Below are 25,381 nucleotides of genomic sequence, written 5' to 3'. Positions count from 1 at the left end.
TGAAGAAGATACTGGTTACGAAAGTGCCCGACGATAAATGGAATAATCAAGTTAGTCTGTTAGTAAAGATATTCAATACATTTTCATCCATCTAATGATTTAAGCCTTTTTCAACTGATTTATTTAGTTCGTTCTTATGTTGTATTGTTATACCACTATCCCAGGTAAGGAGAGGGTTTGGATCCTGATAACATGTTTAATCCCGCCACAGTCTGCATGTATGTGTCTGTCCTAAGTCAGGAGCCTGTAATTCAGTGGTTGTCGTTTGTTTATATGTTGCATATTTGTTTTTCGTAATTTTTTTTATATATAAAAATTAGGCCATTACTTTTCTTGTTTGAATTGATTTACATTGTCATTGCTGGGCCTTTTTATTGCTTACTATGCGGTATGGACTTTGCTCATTGTTGAACCCCGATCGGTGACCTATAATTGTTAATTTATGTGTTAGTTTGGTCTCTTGGGGATAGTTGTGTCATTGGCAATCATACCAGATCTTCTTTTTTAAAATATATCTATGTGTTATGTTTCTTGTTAATTTTTATGCTACTGTTATAACAGTGTTTGAAAAAAAAACCATGACAATTGATAACTTATTTTCGATGCTTTTGATCAATCCCTTTAAAATTGTTGTTTCACTACTTCATTGTAACACATCTGGGTTTTTTTTTAATTTCTAGTGTCTCTTCCTTTATCATAACATTTGTATTGTAAAATATCGAAACCTGCATTTTTCTATTATAATAATAAAAAAGACATGTTTTGCTCATTTTTTTTTATGTTATACTAGTTCTATTCATGGGGAAGAAATAGACGAACCATATTTCATAGTGAAATGGTAGATTAAAACTACTGTGTTTCGGAGATTCAACAATCAGTGTATGTGTAATAAGTGCTAAGCAAGGGTAATTTTCGTAGTTCATAAAGCTAAATATTGAGATTAACCTAGTTAATATTGATGAACTATAGTGAACATGCAATATAGCGAATAATGTCAAATAGACAGAGGAAGTTGTGGTATGATTGCAAATGAGACAGCTTTATTTAATGTGAACGCTTTATTTTTATATTACAATGAAAAGTTATTTTTTTTAACCATATTTTTCCAGCAACTGAAAAACAGACTCCTGACTAGCATACATTTGACGAGTGTCTTATGACCATTCCGGAGCACCTGAGATCACCCCTAGTTGTTGGTGGGGTTCGTTTTGTTTATTCTTTAGTTTTCTATGTTGTGTCATGTGTACTATAGTTTGTCTGTTTGTCTTTTTCATTTTTCACTACGGCGTTGTCAGTTTGATTTAGATTTATGAGTTTGACTGTCCCTTTTCTATCTTTCGTCCCTCTTTTATACTGCACTAAAAGTGGTACAATGGTTGAACGGCACAACAAAGAAATACATTATAAGAAAAACAGATGAAATAAGTTTCTGCGATGTCACTGGTGTGGTGGTAGTATATATATTTTTTTAAAGTGATACAGGTAAAGGATTTTATATGAAATGCATACCTGTAATAAGACCATACAATAAATACATATACTATAGCTTTATTCACTACCAACTTGAAATATTTCATTTTGGTTGTGCATACTTATAGTCCTCACCAAGTCATGTTAATTATCTTATAAGCAGCAGTAAATGTCTTATTAACCTTTAATTAAAGCACCGTTTATGTTTAATTTTGCTTTATCTCTTCATTTATATAAAAGACAAAAAGGAGTGGTTGGAAAATATCTATCAGTAGCATGGTATAGATTCAGGATTTTTTTTAATTATCTCTTTTAGTCACTTACATGATCTATGTCTATGTCTAAGTCAAAGGCCCAAATAAACAAGTTTGAGAGCATTGATGATCTCAAAATTCCAAACGGTATTGCGAACAAATCAAAACCATAATAGATACTACGAACATATTCGTTTTGGTTAGATATAAAATTGAGAATAACGGATGATTTCAGTTTCCAAATTGTGAACTTTCCCTTTCTTTTGTACAAAGTAGCAACATTCGAGCAGCATCTATATAATGAGTATATATCTCCAAGTTGATATCATACCTTAGAACCCGAGTTTCTAATCATAATTTACTTAAAAAAGAATTGCTGCTGACAAGAACGGTTCTACTGGTTTAAGTTATCCTTTTTGTATTTTCCAGATGGATGGATGGATGATCGTTATGGAAAATATGTGTTACTCATGGCCACAGATATGTTCAACTTATCGTCACTATAATTCTGTTCCTTTTCACTCCATTGTATCATTACCGAATAAGACTCCTCAACGAATTTGAATTCAACATGAGTACCATGACGTGTGTCGCATGTTAAGCAGGATCTGTTTACGGAGAGCACCGGGATTGGCAACTTATATTTTAGGTCGATAAATATGTGTTTATGTAGTGTTGTGTAGAGTCTGTCATGTGTTGTCTTTTTGTGTTTGCTTTATAAACGTTGGGTTGTAAATTTCTTTGGGACTTATAAATGCATTTTATTCAACCTTTTGATATATCTTTCGCCTGCTATGAGAAAGCAAGATAAACAGCGAAGTTTAAAGATATTTAAACCACAAAGGTACGCTGAAACTGATTTGGAAGAAAGTTATGTATCACAAATTAACATGTGCAACAAACTTAAAACTCTCAGCATGTCCATTTCAATGATACTAAATCAGTAAAAGCTTTCGGACTGAATGTATCCCGCACATAGCAGACTTCGCGGTATTGGGTTTGATCAATGTTGACGGCCGCACGGTGACCTATAGTTATTAATTTCTGAGTCATTTGGTCTCTTGTGGATCTTGTCCCATTTGCAAACATACCACATCTTCTTTTTTTATATTCAGAGTTGAACGAAAAATTGACAAAAAGAGAGGGCTACAATAAAAGTACACATGTAACTATAGACAAAATAAAAACACATACAATATATTTATATTCGATCGGCTAAAAAATGAACACAGCAGTTTCGATCCACAAGTTGTTATCAGTGTGTTGGTTATGGTATTTTGAATTCACATTCAAACAAGTCTAGGTAAAGGGATGGTAACGTGGCAACCCTAAGTGGAACATGTTGTTAATCATATTCGAAATTAAACTCTGATTAATGATAACATCACTGCAGTCATCTTTAATCAATACAAAAGAAAAATCGATGTCGTACAATTGGAACGTTTAGCTAGCTATGAAATCTGGTTCAACACACATTTTTTTCTGTGGAAAATGCGTGTACCAAAAATGTCAGGATAATATCAGTCTATTTTTAATTGTTCTGTTGATTGATAGCTTTCAAGTTTATCATTTTAAATGAAGTGCAATTTTAGGAATGTACCTTGAAAATCAGATTTTTAATGCTTTTTTTGGTAATTTTCAATATTCATTCATTTAGATTATATTTGCATTATGGAAAAAATAATGTTTTCTATTTGCAAGCAATTCATGTTTCTTGTCCTGATCTTCATATGTCGTCTGCCACTTTAGTTGTCACACTGAATAAGAGGAACTGTGTCTGGATCTTGCAAGCCCTTAACGGTTTCCCATTTATTCTCTGCATCAGACGAGGTGTAATCAATTCCCATGGTAACTAAAAATATATATAAAAAACAAATGCATTATTCGACATACATCTGTATTATGAATAAATGAGTTATTTTAGTGCATGTAGTGATCGCAAACAAAAAAGAGAAACAATTAATAATCGGTTTATTTAAATGTGGTTATATTATTTTGGCAATTGAATGATACCGACCAGTCAATCGCAAAAGTATCATCCTAAATGAACTAGCATGTCTACAGCGAATGGTGAAAACTTTCTATGTTTTTTATACTGTTCTTTTGGTCCTTTTTGCTTGATTGTCATGGTGTTCTCAGTTTACGTTCACCTTATTAATTTGAACGATTCAAAAGAGGCTTTTTGCCAAAATGAACCATCATGTAAATTATTAATCAACAACAGTACTTAGACAGTGTGAATTTCCAACCGACACCATACTCCATTGTTTTAAATCATATATTACGCTTCACTTGGAAGTTTACATTCTAGGCATTGTTAGTGGCATTTTTTAGTGACATTTTTTAGTAGCATTTGTTGGTAATGTTTAAAAAAAAATCATTTATATGTTTCGGAGTTTAGTTTGATATCCAGTTTCGCTTAACGAGTATACATTTTTGTTTGGGGTCCATCTAAAGTCTGCATCTGGGTGCAGTATTTTCTGGCCGTGTTGAAGACCCAATGGGAGCCTTGGGTTGTATTCTGCTCTTTCATTTTTATACCTTTTTCAGATTGTTCTTCCTCATGTCCATTACGTGTTTGTCGTCTACATAGTACGCAGGAACACAACAATATACCAGCTACAGCACATTCTGCTGAGAAACCTTGGGTTAATCCTTCTGTCATGAACTCTAAAAATGATTTATATTGCATTAAGCAGTACTGCTCTATTTTGTTTGGATCACCATCTTTACCATTTCAACATTTATTGAATTGCAGGTAAGGAGATATTCACATTTTCTTAATTTGTGAATACATGAAAAAAAAAAAATTCAAGAAACCATCATGATAACAATTTTCACTGTAGTTCGAGTGGTCGTTTCGTTTTAGAATAAGAACTGAGGTTGATTGCTCGTAGCCTGAAATAAAAACAACTTTATTTGTTGAATTTTCTTTGTTTAGGACGTGTAATACCAATTCTATAGGTTTGGTCTACGCTTTTAAAAAGTTACACAGAATGCATTCGATTTCGTTTTTATGTTTTAGATTGTTTTTTAATTATTTCAAAAATTTACGAAAAAGGAAAAAACAGAAAGACATAAATTTCGTATATTTTTTAATAGTGCGATATGTTGAAAAGTTTTTTGACAAAGAGTGGCAGTCATTTTTGTCTTACTTATGACAGAAACAAATTTAATAGTAATACATTGAATATGGTATAAAAGGGGATCTTTTAACATTCAATCAAGTCCAATTAACATTGGACAAAAATCTAGTTGTTCATATTGTAAATACAATATTTCAGAATTCAAGTGGAACAAAAAAAAAACCCCGAAAAAACAAACTCACTCGAGTAATTGGGTCTGTATGTTGGACATGCGCAGCAGTATCTTCCTGTAAGTCGTTTCCTACGGCGACAGTTGATACACAAATAGATTCCTACTGCTGTGAGGACACACACCCCAACGATTCCACCTGCAATTCCACCAATCAAGCCATCTAAATATAAATAAATGGCATATACACTTTGTCGTAACAGTTTATGGCATTGTAGTTTCAACGACATACAACAAAAGCTAGAGTTGTAATCTAAAATTGAGAATGGAAATGGGAATGTGTCAAAGAGACAACAACCCAACCATAGAAAAAACAACAGAAGAAGGTCACCAACAGGTCTTCAATGTAGCGAGAAATTCCCGCACCCGGAGGCGTCCTTCAGCTGGCCCCTAAACAAATAAATACAATTTCAGTGATAATGAACGCCAAACTTATTTCCAAATTGTTAATGATGTTTTAGGTATATTTCAATGTTCTTTTTTTTTCACAATTTTTTTGTAACCTTTATGTTTCCTTACTATAACTACTTGTAATATTTTTACATTTATTTTTCTCATTATCATCCTAATTATTGTAATTATTATTATTATTATTATTATTATTTGATTATTATTATTATAATTTTGATTATCATTGTTTATTATTAATTTATTATTATAATTATAATATCTACTATTTTATTTTCAATAATACTACTAATATTATCATCTTTATTATCATAATTATTATTATTATTATAATTATTATTATTATTATTATTATTATTATTATTATTATTATTATTATTATTATTATTATTATTATTATTATTATTATTATTATTATTATTATTATTATTATTATTATATTAATAATACTATTATTATTACAGTTTAAGCGTAATAATTCAATAACCAAAGTACATAATAAAAATAAAAGTACTTACAATTGTATTCCCATTTTGTTTCAATTTGAAAACTAAAAGTATCATTTAGTTTGTCTGGAATCACTTCCTGTTGTTTTTTGTTATCATATCTGTTATAACCATTATTCTCACGTTTTGATTTTTTTAGTTCAAACGAAACATGACTGGCATCGGTTAAACATCGGGGAAACATTCTGCTATATGAGTTGCCAGAACAGTCTTCTCCTAATATCTTTAAAAAAGAAAAAAAATAGTACCAAAACAAATGATGAAATCCCCTGGTTTCATTAGCAATTAATAACACGGAGAGGAGCCTTAGCGTCATTGCTGTAGCGCTAATGGACATTGTTCACAACCAGTAGTAAAATAAAATATTTAAAGTTGAAAAAAAAACCCAAAAAATAAAAACAAAACGTAGACAAAGACGAAAACATAATTGAAGTAGAAGTCAAGTATAACAATTCGAAAGATTTAATGGCTTGTCAAAAGTAAAACGGTCAAAGTTATTTTTGTTAATGTACAAAAATATGATGCATTAAGATAAAACAGATAAAATTCTTATCAAAACCGTGTCTAATATTCTTGTGTGCTTTAATACATCTTGTCGCTGTGCAATTTTAATAAGTTAGATGTGTAGAAGCAAGGTTGTCGGCTCTCTGGACATTCCCGAAGTTCTGCGTTTCAAATGGTAAAGTCTTTCAGAAAAAATAGAAAGAACACGATACATGTATACATTTACAGTGATGTCATATCAAAATGCCTAGTTGATAACTTCGTATGACGAACTTGGAAAGAAGAAAATGATGATCAAAACTATTTGATTTGACGAAATATTTATTATCCGCCCTCAATCATGAATCCAATGACGTAAGATATTTTCACAAGCCTCACACATCCAAAGGGTTATAACTGGTTTAAAGTAAAATCACAAAAATACCGAACTCCGTGGAATATTCAGAAAGTCCCTAATGGTGCTTCCTCCCTAAGCACGCGTCGTAAAGCAGTAATAACTATATATATATATATATAAGACTGGTATATCTATCTCATTGTTGTTTTCGTCCTACCTTTTCTTTACGTTTATTTTGTACCTGTACAACATAATGATCTCTATTCTAATGAAACAACGTTAAAACATACATTTAAAATCTGTTATACGTCGTCTGCATTCGCACGTATATTTTCATAGCATCAATTCTGAATTGATGCCATGAAAATTCATCACTATATCCAATCAAAATGAACTTTACAAACGATGTTGCATTATAATATATATTACCTGCTCATTATTATAATCATAGCTGTAGTAGTCAGACCAATACTTCTTAAAGTTAACTTTACTCTGACACTTTGGGCTACTGTAAAAAAGTTCTTTCATGCACATTGTATATGAATAGAAAGGAGATTTTGGAGTTGTGAATGACATTTGTCTACATTCCTGGCTGCCGAAATCACCTTCAAACTTCATGTAAACCATGGTATTTTCATCAACAAGATATGGATCAGAGGCACATGCATCAGTTGGAAATACATCTGATAAAATATAAAACAAAAGTAAATATTCAACTTGAAAGGAACGTTTGATTATATACAGATACATTAGAGACATTTGACATTACTGTGGATTCCTCATTTCCCATTGGATACGAATTTTTGTGGGTTCGTTGCAACAGATAAACCACAAATTCAAATGTTCAACTATTTTTTATCAAGGTTTTATGTAGCATTGGCAAAACCACGAAATAAAATATCCACTAAGTTTGTCTCAATCCTCGAAAATTGGTACCCACGAAAATAAATGAATCCACAGTATGTCTTATTTTATTGGATTTTTGAACAAAAGAAAGGCGAAAGATAACAAAAAGGACATTTACACTCATAAATAACAAATTTAATGTTGAGTTAAAACAATAATATTTATTCCTTTTCACTTTGCTGTTGCGAGTGTTGATTGATCTATTTATTCCGCCATGTTAAAATGTTACTTTATGTACACTAAACAGGAAGCACCATGTATTTGACCTCAAATTTTATCATCAGTACTGAATTTATAGAAGATGCGTCAAATAATCATATAAGAGAAAACAGAAATAGACATACATGTCACTTGAGTTTTTCCATGGCAGATATGAACTGATATCACCAACATCATTGCCATCGCAGCAGCTGACATTTTCAATGCCATGATCTCTCTGAAAGTTAAGCAAAAACTGCATTCCAAAAATATTTTAAATTTCTTTAACTAAATTACCTGTTGTCTGTATGTACTCTATTTAATTTGAGATATTCGAGTTTTTTTCAATTTAAAGGGAAATTTTAACAATATAATGTCACTACAAATGTTTGGTAGTAATGTGTATTTTCATTAACAGATACAATTTCATAATTTTGAGACATCAGTAAGGTATTTTCTAATCATGATGTGCTAAATGAATGTATAAAAAACATGTTTTCTGTTCTTTGGTCAAGTTGTTGTTTCACATGCCCAATTTGTTTTTCAATTTTATGTCTGGATTTTCTAGTTTCTGATAATTTTTCCTTTCAAGCTTGAGAGAAAATCCTGAAACCGGAGATGGTTCTCAGCTACCCCTTAAATTAAATTGAGTACTATTTCACTGACAATGGAAGACACTCTTAACTCCAAAACATTTAAATGAACTTAAATAAAATAAAAATATACAAGACTAACAACGGCGAGAGGACGGGTGTGATTATGTGGTGGGGTTAGACATGTTCTGTGAAATCTCAACACTCTCCCTATACCTCTAGCCAATGTAGAATAAAATTCATAAGAATACACATAGTAATACTCAGTTCAAATAAAATCCGAGTCCGATGTCAGAATAAGTAACAAAAGAAACTCAGTAAATGCAAATGATACATAAATTAACAAAGGACTACTAGCAGTTACTGACATGCTAGCTCTAGACCTTAATTAAACTAATTGACAGATTACGTTTTCATCAAATAAAATTCAGACACAACCCCTTTCGTTGGGGTGTTATATGATAACATCATAAAATACATTAGAAGAACATAATCCATATCATAACATTGTATTGAAATAACGTTATTATTGGAATAATAAAAGCTAAAATAGACCAACAGATTGTGTTTTGTCGTATATATTACAATCTACTTTGTACATAAAATTGAGAATGGAAATGGGGAATGTGTCACAGAGACAACAACCCGACCATAGAAAAAAACAATAGCAAACAAATAGGTCTTCAATGTAGCGCGAAATTCCCGCACCCGGAGGCGTCCTTCAGCTGCCCCCTAAGCAAATATATACTTGTTCAGTGATAATGAACGCCATACTAAACTCCAATTTGTACACAAGAAACTAAAATTAAAATAATACAAAACTAACAAAGGCCAGAGGCTCCTGACTTGGGACAGGCGCAAAAATGCGGCGGGGTTAAACATGTTTATAAGATCTCAACCCTCCCCCTATACCTCTAGCCAATGTAGAAAAGTAATCGCATAACAATACGCACATTAAAATTCAGTTCAAGAGAAGTCCGAGTCTGATGTCAGAAGATGTAACCAAAGAAAATAAACAAAATGACAATAATACATAAATAACAACAGACTACTAGCAGTTAACTGACATGCTAGCTCCAGACTTCAATTAAACTGATTGAAAGAGTATGATTTCATCATATGAATATTAGGCACAATCCTTCCCGTTAGGGGTTACGTATCATACCATCATAACATATATTAGAAGAACATAAAAGAGGGACGAAAGATACCAAAGGGACAGTCAAACTCATAAATCTAAAATAAACTGACAACGCCATGGCTAAATATAAAAAAAGACAAACAGACAATCAATAGTACACATGACACAACATAGAAAACTAAAGAATAAACAACCCGTGTCATGCCAACAACTGGTTTTTTACTAAATGTGTTTAGTTCCGATGCAAAGACCCTATAAGTAAATCAATATTAACGCCAAAATATGAAATCTTTAATGACCTGACAACAGTATCGTAACTATATCCCTTCTTAATAAGTCTATTTAAAGGTTTTGTTATTTTCTGAGGTGAATACTGACATTTTTGTGCTTTATAAAGAATATTTCCAAAAAAAAATTGGATGTGAAATACCTGAAGTCTGCATATTGAGCTGTATTTACGAATGATGTCCTTATACCGATGATAAAATTTAGTAAATGTTTTGACTAGTTTGTGATATCGAAAACCCAGGTGTAATAACTTTTCAGTAATACATAAATTTCTCTCGTTAAAATCTAAAACATTGTTATATACACGAGCGAATCGTACAAGTTGAGATACATAAACACCGTCCGATGGTGACAAGGGAACGTCACCATTTAAAAATGAATAATTAACGATAGGAAATGAAAAATCTCTTTTATCATAAATTTTAGTATTAAGCTTTCCGTTAGTGATATAGATATCAAGATCGAGGAAAGGGCAGTGGTCATTGTTAGTATTAGCTTTATTTAAAGTAAGCTCAACAGGATAAGTTTCTTTAGTAAACATACTGAAGTCGTCATTATTGAGAGCCAACATATCATCCAAATATATCTAAAAGTATTATTAAATTTGTTTATCAGATGTTGTTTCGATGGGTCTTTGCTGATTTTTGTCATAAAGTGTAACTCATAGCAATACAAAAACAGGTCCGCAAATAAGTGGTGCACAGTTAGTTTCCATTGGAATTTTGATAACCTTAGTCTTTGAATCTCCAAAGCAAACAAACATGTTATCTACTAAAAATTCAAGGGCAGACATAGTATCGAAGCATGTCCAATTGAAATAGTTTTTTTGTATTGCTACTTAACTAGAGGCTCTCAAGATCCTGTGTCGCTCACCTTGGTTTATGTGCCTATTAAACAATGGACACAGATAAATTCATGACATAATTGTGTTTTGGTGATGGTGATGTGTTTGTAGATCTTACTTTACTGAACATTCTTGTTGCTACAATTATCTCTATCTATAATGAACTTGGCCCAGTAATTACAGTGGAAAATATTTTCTAAAAATTTACAAAAATTTATGAAAAATGCTAAAAATTAACTATAAAGGGCAATAACTCCTTAAGGGGTCAATTGACTATTTTGGTCATGAAAACTTATTTGTAGATCTTGTTTTGCTGAACATTATTGCTGTTTACAGTTTATCTCTATCTATAATAATATTCAAGATAATAACAAAAAACGGCAAAATTTCCTTAAAATTACCAACTCAGGGCAGTAACATAACAACGGGTTGTCCGATACATGTGAAAATATCACGGCAAATAGATCTTGACCTGATAGACAATTTAACCCTGTCAGATTTTCTCTAAATGCTTCCGCTTTTGAGTTATAAGCCAAAAACTGCATTTTACCCCTAAGTTCTATTGTTAGCCGTGGCAGCCATTTTGGTTGGATGGCCGGGTCACCGGACACATTTTTTTCAATTACATACCTCAAAGATGATTGTGGCCAAGTTTGGATTAATTTGGCCCAGTAGTTTCAGAGTAGAAGATTTTTGTAAAAGATTTCTAAGATTTACGAAAAACGGTTAAACATTGACTATAAAGGTCAATAACTCCTAAAGTGGTCAACTGACCATTTTTGTCATGTTGACTTATTTGTAAATATAACTTTGCTGAACATTATTGCTGTTTACAGTTTATCTCTATCTATAATAATATTCAAGATAATAACCAAAAACAGCAAAAATTCCCTAAAATTACCAATTCAGGGGCAGCAACCCAACAACGGGTTGTCGGATTCATCTGAAAATTTGAGGGTAGAAAGATCTTGACCTGATAAACAATTTTACTCCTGTTAGATTTGCTCTAAATGCTTTGGTTTTTGAGTTATAAGCCAAAAACTGCATTTTACCCCTATGTTCTATTTTTAACCATGGCGGCGATCTTGGTTGGTTGGCCGGGTCACGCCACACATTTTTTAAACTAGATACCCAAATGATGATTGTGGCAAAGTTTGGTTTAATTTGGCCCAGTAGTTTCAGAGGAGAAGATTTTTGTAAAAGATTACTAAGATTTACGAAAAAATGGTTAAAATTTGACTATAAAGGGCAATAACTCCTAAAGGGGTCAACTGACCATTTCGTTCGTGTTGACATATTTCATGTATTTGTAAATCTTACTTTGCTGAACATTATTGCTGTTTACAGTTTATCTCTATCTATAATAATATTCAAGATAATAACCAAAAACAGCAAAATTTCCTTAAAAATACCAATTCAGGGGCAGCAACCCAACAACAGGTTGTCTGATTCATCTGAAAATTTCAGGACAGATAGATCTTGACCTGATAAACACTTTGAAACTGTCAGATTTGCTCTAAATACTTTGATTTTTGAGTTAAAAGTCAAAAACTGCATTTTACCCCTATGTTCTATTTTTAGCCATGGCAGCCATCTTGGTTGGTTGGCCGGGTCACGCCACACATTTTTTTTAACTATATACCCCAAAGATGATTGTGGCCAAGTTTGGATTAATTTGGCCCAGTAGTTTCAGAGGAGAAGATTTTCGTAAAAGATTTCTAAGATTTACGAAAAACGGTTAAAAATTGACTATAAGGGTGAATAACTCCTAAAGGGGTCAACTGACCATTTTGGTCGTGTTGACTTATTTGTAAATCTAACTTTGTTGAACGTTATTGCTGTTTACAGTTTATCTCTATCTATAATAATATTCAAGATAATAACCAAAAACAGCAAAAAATCCCTAAAATTACCAATTCAGGGGCAGCAACCCAACAGCGGGTTGTCGGATTCATCTGAAAATTTGAGGACAGAAAGATCTTGACCTGATTAACAATTTTACACCTGTCAGATTTGCTCTAAATGCTTTGGTTTTTGAGTTATAAGCCAAAAACTGCATTTTACCCCTATGTTCTATTTTTAACCATGGTGGCCATCTTGGTTGGTTGGCCTGGTCACGCCACACATTTTTTAAACTAGATACCCCAATGATGATTGTGGCCAAGTTTGGTTTGATTTGTCAAAGTAGTTTCAGAGGAGAAGATTTTTGTAAAAGTTAACGACGACGGACGACGGACGACGGACGACGGACGACAAGTGATGGAAAAAGCTCACTTGGCCCTTCGGGACAGGTGAGCTAAAAATGACCTAAAAGTTTTTAAACATACATATTCACATTCTGACTTTTTAAATGCCAATTAAAAATTACCAATATAAGCATGCAATTTTTCAAGTACTTCCAACGAGTTCTTGACACTCCAAATTGTATTTATCTTATTTTTTCAATACGCTCACCTGATAAATTTGGTTGGTTTAACAAACAAATCATGCAAATTATTAACTGCAAAAACTCAAAAAATTAAACAATAAAGGTTAAGCTATTTCATAATTGTTCAACATTTTAAACCAAATAATATAAATAGCACAATAAGAGACATAGTAATAATCATGTTATGTGGTTGGAATTCTAGATGAATAAGATTTGGACGATTAGCAGTTTATTCAGATGTTTATGTCATGTCAAATAAGTGTATTGCTTTTAAACGATTCAGGTAATCAATGGAAGAATTTCACACCTGATAACTCATATAACTCAGCGTCGCATTCAATCGTGTGGTATATTTTTTTTACCTGTAATTCTCTGTACAAATCATCAATATATACTAATCAGTTTCTTATAACCACGATCAAAACAAAAGTTCAGACATTAATGCAACTAATAAGAAATCATTACATCACCTTACCCTAGATTGTAGTTAAATAAAATTGTTTACTTCCGCCTGTACCTTTGCTCTACATGAAACGTTTAATTGTTTCCCTGTACAAAACCACAACGTAGATATGTCAATACAAGATATCCAATCATTAAATGATAACGTGAAGTACACGTATAGTTTGTTTACTGAAAGTTAAAAATAACTATGATATAGTTAACAGTCACCCTATAAACGATGAAGGTAATATTCGTCTATCGATCAGAGATTGCGCAAGTTTTAGTAGACAAAAAATATCAAGTCAATGAATAGATATTTACAATATTTTATATCGTATATTTTATGTCCTCTTTCTTGCTATTACCATTAACGACTCGGCGTAATTGCATCATACTTAAACTATATTTAATTTAAGGAAAGTACACGTATAGTTTGTTTATTGAAAGTTCAAATTAACTATGATACAGGACACAGTCACTTAAAAGTAAAATCACAAAAATACTGAACTCCGAGGAAAATTAAAAACAGAAAGTCCCTAATCAAATGGCAAAATAAAATGATAAACCACATCAAACGAATGAACAAAAACCGTCAAATTCCTGACTTAGTACAGGCATTTTCAAATGTAGAAAATGGTGGATTGAACCTGGTTTTATAGCGCGAAGCTCTCATTGTACGACAGTCTCATCAAATTCCATCATATTTACAGCGATGCGTGAACAACGATACGTGAACAACGATGCGTGCCCACATGTGAATTGTCTCATCCAGTTAGTTTGCATATTAATGATGAGGATTCTGGTTCGTCTATCGATAACAGGTTGCGGATGTGTTCGGGATGAACAGGAGAAATTAGTTAACAAATATTAACAATATATTCATAGCACACATTTTATATGTTCCGTTTTATTTTAAGGACAGAATTCAAGTGTTAGAAGTTATAACATAAAACATTGTCAATTACACTACAAACGTTGCTCTCGGGGGACACATACTGTAACATCAGTTAAGTTTGAGTCCATTGATATTTGTCATGAATTTCTGAGCATGAATTATGTAAATATAAAACACTTTAATTATAAATATTTTGAATGAAATATTACTGTCAATGTCATAAAATGAAGACATGCATTCATATCTTCATGTCAATGTATTCTGACGTATTTGATTGCTTAACTTAGATTTCAGCCTTCAGGAGAAAAACAAACTAGATCTGCAGAATATACCAAGCATTAGCAACAGTTTGAATTAGTTTAATTTTATTGATACCTTTGTCGTTCCGCTGAAACTACAAATCAAATTGGATGCTTTAAAACATTTTAGAGTTTTACAAGGTTTCTTTGTTAAATTGAGAGAGAACGATAAGTATATTGACCGTAAAACAAGTGAAAAAATATCGTTAGATAAAATAAAAGAGAAATTAATGAAGAATAAATGATTCTAATTCAAGCAGATTAACATCAAAAAGATAATCTTACCTGGCTACCGGTTTAATTTAATTACGGTCATGGTCAAGATTTCTAGACAGATGCTTGATAATTCTCTAATTGATAAATTGTTGTTCATTTTGTTATTGTCAAAAAGTAAACAACCTGTTCTGTGGAAGAGTGCATACAACATACGCGTCTCTTTATAAAAACATCTTTTTCAATACATAAATACCATTTTCTCGGAAATTTTTTTGCGAAGGAACATTCCTCGACAAATAGTACTAGATATGTTTTGAATTTCATTTAGTGCATTCTAACGATTTGGTATATATATTACATAAATAATGCTGTCATTAATATTTTTGATTGGACTTGGATATGGATCAATCATACCTGAAAATACAGAAACGGCTGTTGATATGCCACTTATCAGTAACGACGATGTTCCACTGGTTGCTAAGTTGGATACCAAAAATCTAAATAAGGCAATAAAGACATATATTGATAAAACTGTGGATAAGGCTGTGATAGACAAAATCACCGAATTGAAATTGGATAAATATTCTACAGTTATCCAAGGTAGCTATAAATATCTTTATTCTTTTTGTATATTATAACGTCGAGAAATTGTTTGACGAAATAGTGATCTTTAAAAGATTGTAATTATCAATCTCAAGATTCGATTAATTTTATGTTCTTTGACTTGCTTAAATAACTCTCATTATTAATGAAAAAAATAATAATTTGTAATTGTAAAAATCAAGGGTAATGACATAATTTGCATAACAGTTTTATGTAGTTACCCCCTACAGTCATTATAAATTAAAAAAATCCTTGATCTGAACATTCACTGTTATAGGAGTAGTATAAGTTCCGAAAATAATCAGTTCAGGAATGTTAAAATGAAACCAATTGAGGTGGTATGGGTGTTTTTTGACAGCTTGGATTATAAAAACAAACAGAGAACCTAAGGTCAATATTTTCTATCAAGTTAGCAAAATTTGATGCAGACATGCCGATATATAATGTAAATGTTCATTTACAAGAAGCAGTTTATAAGAATAAAAATTATAAATTATAATATTTGTACCAGTGTAGATTATTATTGGTTGTTTTAAATGTTTTTAAATTGGCATTTTAAGGGGATGTAACTCTAAAACAGTGCATTTTCTGAATGAATCTACATGGAATGTTCATATTTTGTATTTTAGCCGGAAAAAAACGTACGGTGACCTATCATTTTTATCATATTTTCTAACATATTTCAATAGATACTGCGTTTGGCAAAGTATGAACAAATAGCATGTAAATAATGCACTGGTGGTTGATTACCCTCCTCGGTATCTTCTTACTTTTTACATGAATATAAATCAGATAATATAATATTCAATTGCACTTTATAAAAAAATATGCCAGCAATTTTTAAATCATAAATGATTCGTAACCTATTTTACATTACTACGTGTTTTAAAAAGCCCATAGTGTATTCCATTAAAAATTACATTGTAGATGGTTTTAAAAAAAGTATTGAATCAATTCAGTTTTGATTTTAACCAATTTGGTACGAAGATCTACGAACAAATGCATTGTATAATTGTCCATGGATTATTTATTTATTTGGGTAAAATTTTATAGTCAGAGGGAGCTACCATTTGTGGAGAAGGGGGGGGGGGGCTTGGATTAAATTTGAAGAAAGGCAAGAAAGGCTTTTGAGCAAACAAAGGCAGGATTTCAGGATAAACTAATGAAAATTGCAGGTCCGTTAAGAATGAAAAATAAAAATGCAGGACAATGATGATGACTTCACCTAAATAAATTCAGGACAAAATTTTTAATCCTAGCCGTGCCCCCATTAAATCAAATGGTAGCATCCTTAGAATTTTGACTTTTTGTACTTTATTTAATTTTATGTAAGACCTAGGCATTGTCAAGTTATGGTCCTTTCTGTTTCCCTCCTTTTCTAACGTCCTGGGTTTCTTTTGGTAAATGTATTTCACTTTGAAATTTCCCTATTATGTCTCTTTGATGATTCATTTATGTAAAAAGAAGTTAGTTTAAATGAATTTAAAGATTAAATGAATAACAATAGGTGTACAGCTGCTCTAAGCAATAATGTAATCATTCAGATTATGATCTTTTTAAAACTTGCATATTGCACATTATTTTAAAACGTAGCAATGAATCAGGCTATGAGTAAGAGTTATCGTTTATTAGGTGTTCTGTACCCCCACATACTTTGTAAACTTTTGGTACGCATTTTTTTCTTACTCCTATGCATGTCCCACGATCGTCAATATGATGTGTATGTATTGAGACTTACTTAATACATATATTTAGATGTATGTGCACAACAATTCGAATGATTATATAAATGTTGTGTAATTTGTTGTTTAATATGTGTTCATTATTTATAGGAAAATATTCAGCACGAGTGATAACATAAAACGGTGTCAATAACACTGCATACGTTGCACTAGATGACAAATAATGTCAACGATGAATTTTGAGTCCCTTCATATTTCATTTATTTACCATAAATTACTGATTATGAAATAGAGAAGTATATACACCTAAATATAAATTAATTAAAATGAAATATCACTGTAAATGTCATTAAAACAATCTGTACATGTTCATGTTCGTATCGAAGTCCTGACTTTACATACCTAATGAACCGATAAAGTCAGACTTACCCCGATGATTGTTTTTTAAGAAAAGTATATAAAATATAAAAAAAAAAACTTTAGTCTCAGTGAGATTCCATATCGTTGTTCAATGGGATTAATACTTGTTTCTTTCCCAATGCAAACGAAGTTAGACGTATTAGACTTTTTGCCGTCTGTTGGTGGATTATACTTTCCTGAGAGTACAATCATCTCGATAGTCAGTACTTTGTCTGTACGTTACTTTATGAAAAAAAAACACATGAAATTATAATACAACAAATATAGAGCACCACGATTTGTTTTTAACCAGTGAGACATCATGAAGTTTATGTTATCTGGCGGTAGTTAAAATTTTCTTGAGATAGATGATTTATTGTATTCTAATTGATAAATTATTGTTATTGCCAAAATGAATTTCAATATACACTATGAAAAAGTGCATTAATTACGCGCGTATCTTCATAAAACATTCTGTTCGACATATATTAATCTGAAAAACGGTTTGCAAAAGAAGATTGATCGACAAATTTATGAATTTGAATGTTATCTAGTACATGTGTATACTCCAGTAACTCGTCGTCTGCAAACATAATGCAACGTCTCACTTGGGTTTTGTCTGATTCTTATCATTGCCAAAAAATACAAATTCCAGATGAATCTATCCAAGCAGTTGTAGTTGTTTTTTAACTGACAAACCGTCTTTCGGTGATCGATAATATAGTTTGAATATGAGTGCCGTGTTCAAAACGAAACACCTCCTCTGTGTGTATGATGTATGTGTACTTATTTTCGCGGTTTATTTATTTTTACGAATTTTGCGGTTGTATTATAATCGCAAATATTAATACACGCGAATCTAAATCCAATTTTTAAACTGAAAACTTACTGTTCATCTATACATGTAAACTTGACCTTACATCGATGACATGACATGTTTACAACCCTGTTAGTCCGATTAATAAACAAACTAGATTAATATCAACAGGTAACAAGTGAAAACTAATTAGAGATCAAAGAAACAATAATGACTCTTATACTTTAAATACAGTTCAGATTTACACACGAGTCAATACTGATTATGTCTAGTAATTATAACTATAAAACTTTGTTTTTATTTTCGTGAAAAAATCGCGAAAAAGAAATACCCGCGAACTTGTTTCAAATACACAATTCGCGAAAATAAGAAAAAATACATTATTTAAACGATTTCTTGTATATATACCATATCGAATTAAGTACATGTTCTGTAATTGTACATGAGAGTAAGTTTATCCCATTCGCAAATTGTACAGTTTTGTTCACAAATTGGAATTTTGTGAACGTAGTTACACTTACCTGATATCCTTACATTATGGATTATCTTTCCGGTAACATCTCGCTCAAAACGCTTGACTGATCAAGAATTCAAACCTCTCGGTGAATCAGTCCAAGCGTGAGAACCCCTTCAGTATTCTCCGGCGAAATCCAAACAGATTGCCAAAAGAATTACTAATGGGGAGGAGTTGGGTAGTATATCAGGTAAGTGTAACTACGTTCACAAAATTCCAATTTGTGAACAAAATTGTACAATTTTAATATTACTTGTTACACTTACCTGATATCCTTACATTATGGATATCATTAGATTCCAAAGCAGTACCAACTCAAGCGGTGGACTGTAATTCTTTTGTTCAAATAATGTACACTATATTACACTATATACAAAGTCTAAATAGATGTCTTTCATCTTACACACAAAGGTTTAAAAAACTCGCATCGCATCTCGTCGGATATGAATAGTTCCAACACTGTACAAACTATATTACAAGTTAATAAACTGTACACATTTTTCTTCTTTTTAATTTTATGTATTTCTCTTCTTTTTTTTTTTTTTTTTTAATTCGATAAAACATGAGGGTCTATATGACGTAAGTAAAATTTGGTGAATGTGGATTCCCTGCTCCAATCAGCAGCTTCCATGATGTTCTTCATTGATGCACCTTTATAAAGAGCCCAAGAAGGACCAATAGCTCTTGTCGAATGAGCTTTAACTGATTTCTTTTTGTCGTTATATGCCATCTGAATGGTACTCACAATCCATGATGAAATTGTTTGACTTGAAATTGGCTTATGTGGATTGCTTATTGCTAAAAACAATTTACTATCTTGTCTGTTCTCACCACGAAAATTGTCAGTGCTCTTTAAATAGTAAGTTAATGCCCTTTTAGGGTCAAGAAGCTTTTCTGCATCAAAAGCAGGTACAAAAATCTTAGCACAAAAATGTCCAGGACGGTCTTGTTTTGACAATCCTTCTCTAATAAAATAAACTCCTCTGAAATATTTCCATCTCCCAAACGTAAGGCCTGTAAATCACTGCAACGCCTGAAAGTAGTGATAGCAATTAAAAATACAGTTTTCCAAGTGATAAACTTGAGTTCAGTCTTTTTCATTGGTTCAAAAGGCTTTTTCTTTAACATCTCAAGTATTTTATCTAAATTCCATTCAGGAAGTAGTTTGACCCTTGGAGGCCTTGAATTGAAAACACTCTTCAATAAACGAATAATGTATGGGTGTTGACCTACTGGTATTTTTTCGACTGGTGGTAAAACACTTGATAACATAGATCTGTAGCCCCCTATTGTACTATACTGGAGACCACTGGTATACAGACTTGTTAGAAAATCTGCAGTTTCTGTTAAAGAGGCAGAATAGGGATCAATTTCCCTTTCACTACACCAGCCACAGAATTTTTTGAACTCACTAGAATAGTCTTTTTGAGTTCCTGTTCTCCAAGAAGCTGACATGAGTTGTCTAGTTTCTTTAGAAAAGCCTCTCTTTTTGAAAATTCTGTTGATAGAGGCCATGCAACCAGACTGAATATTTCTGGGCATGGATGGTATATTTTTGTTCTTGGCTGATGTAGTAGATTTTTTTGAACTGGTATTTTTATGGGATAATCTGATATCATTTTTAGCAGTTTTGGGTACCAATGTCTCCTTGGCCAATGAGGAGCTACTAGAATTATCTGGCAATTGTATCGATTCATGTGTTGAAGCACTTTTGGTACTAGACAGATCGGAAGAAATGCATACCCGACTACATTGTCCCATGGTATGGATAGAGCATCTATTGCATATGCTTCCGGGTGTGGAAACCATGAACAAAATATTTTCACTTTGCGATTTTCCGCTAACGCAAACAAATATATCATTGGTCTGCCTAACCTGACAAAAATTTGTTGAGCTACAGTCTCCTGAAGAGACCACCTTGTGTGTTTTATTTTTGTCCGTGATAGAAGATCTGCTAACACATTCGCTTTGCCTGCTATATGTGCTGCTTTTATCTGAATTTTGTGTTCTATTAGGAGTTTCAACAAATCCCAAGTTTTTTGACAAAGCTGAATTGATTTGGTGCCCCCCTGTTTGTTTATGTATTGTACAACTGTCGAATTGTCGCATCGCAGAAGTACTTTTTTCCCTTTCAACTGAGGAAGAAAGTGTTGTATTGTTTTCAGTACAGTTTCTAACTCTAGACAATTGATATCTTGAGTTTTCTGTATTTCTGACCAAGTCCCTTGGACTATCTGGGAATCCATGTGACCACCCCAACCGTTCGATGTAGAGGCATCTGTTGTTATGGTCACATTAGTTTCCCAGTGTGGTAAAGATCTGTCATGTTGGCTGTATCTGACCACCAAATCAGATGAGATTTTAGATATTGTGTAATTGGAACATTCAGTTCCAGATTTTGAGAAGTGGGGCGCCAATGACTCAGCAAATAAATTTGAATTGGTCTCATATGAAGTCTTGCATAGGGAATCATCTCTATGCAAGAAGCCATAATTCCAAGTAGATGTAAAAATTCTCTGGCTGTTGCATGTTTTTTCAATTTCATTTCTTTGACTGTTTTTTGTAATTTCAACACTCTTTCTTGTGTTGGCATTACTATTCCTAAATCCAGAGGGAATAATGCACCTATATATGTTATTTTCTGTGTTGGAGTTAAAGAGATTTTTTTAGATTTATTATGAAACCCAACTTTACCAGAAGATTCAACACTATCTCTCGATCCAGGACTAACATGAGAGATGATTGATTTACTAGAAACCAGTCGTCCAGGTATACTACTAGTCTGATGCCTTGTGCTCGTAAATGTGCAGCTACTACCGATACTACTTTGGTAAAAACTCGAGGAGCTGATGTTGGACCAAACGGTAGAGCTGAAAATTGTAAGCAAGGGCTGTTTTTTACACAAAACCTCAGATGCTGTCTGTGTTTTTGAAATACAGGGATATGCATATATGCGTCCTTTAGATCGAGAGATATTGCCCAATCCCCTTGTTTTACTACATTCAAGACTGTTGATAGAGAGTCCATTTTGAAGTGTTGTTTTCGGAGATACCTGTTGAGGGGCTTTAAATTTATTACGGGTCTCATGTCCCCTGTTTTTTTCGGAACTAGGAAAAATGTGCTGTAGAAACCGTTTAGACTGTCCGCTTGCGGAACATATTCTACAGTTCTTTTACTTCTAAATGTAAAATTTCTAAATCTTTTGCAGGAACAGAAGTTATTTTTACTCCTTTTTTTGGAGGAAACTGTTGAAATTCCAGTTTGTAGCCCTCTTTTATAATTGATAAAACCCACTGATCGTTTGTTATTTTTGTCCATTCCTTTAGAAATAGGCTTAAAAGACCCCCTACAGCTATCTCTGGAAGCAATATTTTCACATGAAAGTTGCTTACCTTGTTCTGACAGTCATTTCTTTTGTTGCCCTTTTGCATGAAATGGGTTGTTAAAGCGACGAAAATTGTTTGTTGTACCAGCACTCTTGTCGTCTTTATCTGGTCTTGTTACTGTACTAGTTCTTTGCACTGTACGCTGTGTACCAGATTTTGCACCTGTGAATGTAGAACCTTGTGCATTGTCAAATTTTGGTTTCTTAGACCAATCATTAGAAAATTGATTGCCTGTAGCTTTCCTTTTCACTGAAAAAGTTTTATTCACATGTAGTTCAGGCAGTAACTCTTTTAATTGTTTATTTTTGTCAACCCTGTCTTTAAGAGTTTGTTCCATATTGTCACCAATGACACCTGACTTTGTCAAAGGTAATGACACAAGTGGATGTTTAAGCTCTTTAATATCATTAAGACCTGTGTCCTCTAAAGTAGCTTTTCTACGAATTAAGTGGTGAAATGCACCAGCCCGTGCCACTTGGTCCAAAGATTTTGTAGACATTGAAATATGTCTCTTACTAGTTGGATAGATTTATCCAAATTAACTTCATTTTCTGACAAAGTATTTAACAAATTGCCCAAAGCTTGTTGGGTGGATGCTGTAGTAATTATCCCCATGCGTGCAGCTACCTGGCCTTGATATGCCAACTTTTCAAGGGATTTTAAACAAGGATTGTATAAATTGCTTTTCTGGCTTACCGCCTAAGCTTTAACACCATGTTTTTTCACTAATAAATCAGGTACCATATTATCTAGACTAGGTACTACTAAAATGTCACTAGTTTTCTCATGAACAGGAAAACTGTGTCTATACTCATCATTATAGGCTGTCAACCTTTCTGGATTTTTACACCTCCAAGGACCAGATAAAATATCGATTTGACTTTTTTCAAGAATAAGACCTCCAGAGTTTGTCTCTTTTTTAGTCTTCACATCATCCCCAAATAAAGATTTTAAGTGATCATTATTGTTCTCATCTGAATCACTTTCATTACCCTTCACATATTTACTAAATCTTGATGAAGATTTTCGAGGATTTTCAGTTTCACATTTTAAAGAAGACTCATCTTCTGAAAGTAAACCTATGTCATGTCTTTCTCTATGACCTGGTGCCAAAGATACAACTTCATCATTTTCCCTTTCACGAACTGAATCTGTTGGAAAATGTTCATGGTTAGAATCCTCAACAAGTCTGTGCGCTCCTGAAGAGCCACTATCTTGTTCAGATTGATTCTGACAAGGTCTCTGCTCACCTGATGTGACAGTATCCTTGTTTATATTTATACCATCGTTTGAACTAAATAAATCAAAAAATTTATCAAACCTGGTTTCTATCTGTGTGAAACGGCTTTCCCATTTCTTATTCAGTTCCTCAACCTCGTCCTTTTTCTTGGACCTACGGGAACTGGTCTTTCTCGAGGCTTTGGGCTCCGCCATTTTATCCCGAGTATCACCTGCCACTGACGACTTTGGACTGCTGGCATTAGAAAATACCTCGTCTTCACTGAGCGTGTGGTGAACGGTAGCTTCCGTCATCCTTGCACGCATACAAAAACTGAAATTGCAAAAATTGTGTCAAAGACACGTTAATTCTGACGAACAAAAAAACGTGACCGCTTTGGATTTCGCCGGAAAGAATACTGAAGGGGTTCTCACGCTTGGACTGATTCACCGAGAGGTTTGAATTCTTGATCAGTCAAGCGTTTTGAGCGAGATGTGACCAAATACCGGAAAGATAATCCATAATGTAAGGATATCAGGTAAGTGTAACAAGTAATATTAAAATTGTACCTTTACAATGTATAATTCCTCATTGTTGGATGATCATGATACAGTGCATCTGTTGTTTGTTCACAACACAAAATACGTTTTTCAAAACTTTAACAACCCGGTTCATGTTTATTAATATATGCATAAAAATTTAACTGACTATATCTAACTTGTGTAATTTTATTATTATTCATAGGACAATAATTCTTATATGATTTGCATATCTATAAATACTTGAATTGGATTGGTCAATTAGAACTTTTCTCTTGGTTTACATTTCGATAAACCATATTTCCGAAACTACTTTCGCAACTTATTCATGCGCGATACACATGCATGCAGGGATCCCGGGATTTTCAGCATATTGAGATTAAAAATCAAATACACAACAATTGTTTCTATTACAAGCCACATATAACAAAAAAGAAATAATGCATTAAAGCTTCAAAAATGTATAAAATTCAAATTTAAATGAAAGTCCGCGTAATTGCATGCATGATTTAGCGAATTTACGTCATACGAATCCAAAATTTCAATGGAAAGATTATTTCGTTACTTGTCAGCTTCAAATTCGGAAAAAAAAGTTTTAGAGGTAGGTGCTATTTCATTTTAGATTATGTAGCATTGATCGAACATTTATGGATTTTAGAAATTCAATATGGTGGTCAATCTTTTTAGTTACGACCTGTCAATTTGTGCATTTGATGTTTTAAAATTACAGAAGCCATTACACAAAACAAGGTAATTAAAAATCGTGAATATTCGGCTTTAGAATTAAAAAGGATTAAACATTTATTCTACAGGTTATTGATGTGTAAACCGGGTCTCTTACTTACAAACTTAACATAAAAGTCCTTCAGACTTTTATTCAGTTTGTGAGTTAATCGACCCGGTTTACACATCAATAACCTCTAGAAAAAATGTGTTTAATCCTTATGATATTCAGCAAGAATAATAACAAATTACGGTGTCAATTACACTGCATATGTTGCACCATGTGACAAGCAATGTTTCAACATAGAAGTTATACCCTTAAACATTTTTTTTCACAGAATTTCATATAACAAATCATTAATTTGAAAAAATAGATACGACTATTTTGATAACTGTCGTATCCTTTTACTTTAATACTATTGAAACTGTATTTAAAACCTGTACACATATAAA

General features: G+C 32.5%; 1 protein-coding gene across 4 annotated transcripts; it reads right to left on the bottom strand.

The window, feature by feature from the left end:
- Positions 1–3,096: 3,096 nt before the first annotated feature.
- Positions 3,097–14,039, bottom strand: LOC139502472 (uncharacterized). 4 transcript variants are annotated; one of them, XM_071291952.1, is made up of 8 exons: positions 13,668–13,825; positions 10,464–10,506; positions 8,045–8,136; positions 7,224–7,477; positions 5,966–6,176; positions 5,053–5,202; positions 4,266–4,394; positions 3,097–3,576 (listed from the first exon to the last, which is right to left on the bottom strand). In XM_071291952.1, the coding sequence occupies exons 3-8, from the start codon at positions 8,127–8,129 to the stop codon at positions 3,470–3,472; spliced, it is 936 nt and encodes a 311-aa protein (XP_071148053.1). In that variant the 5' UTR covers positions 8,130–8,136; positions 10,464–10,506; positions 13,668–13,825; the 3' UTR covers positions 3,097–3,469. The 4 variants fall into 4 exon arrangements, with proteins under 4 accessions (XP_071148053.1, XP_071148052.1, XP_071148054.1 ...); XM_071291951.1 differs by lacking the exon at positions 10,464–10,506 and having other exon boundaries at positions 13,668–14,039; XM_071291953.1 differs by lacking the exon at positions 10,464–10,506 and having other exon boundaries at positions 13,710–13,778.
- Between the last annotated feature and the right edge of the window lie 11,342 nt (positions 14,040–25,381).

Source organism: Mytilus edulis, chromosome 14 (assembly GCF_963676685.1).
Source record: "Mytilus edulis chromosome 14, xbMytEdul2.2, whole genome shotgun sequence".
NCBI lineage: Eukaryota > Metazoa > Mollusca > Bivalvia > Mytilida > Mytilidae > Mytilus > Mytilus edulis.
This window is presented reverse-complemented; position numbering and strand designations above follow the sequence as displayed.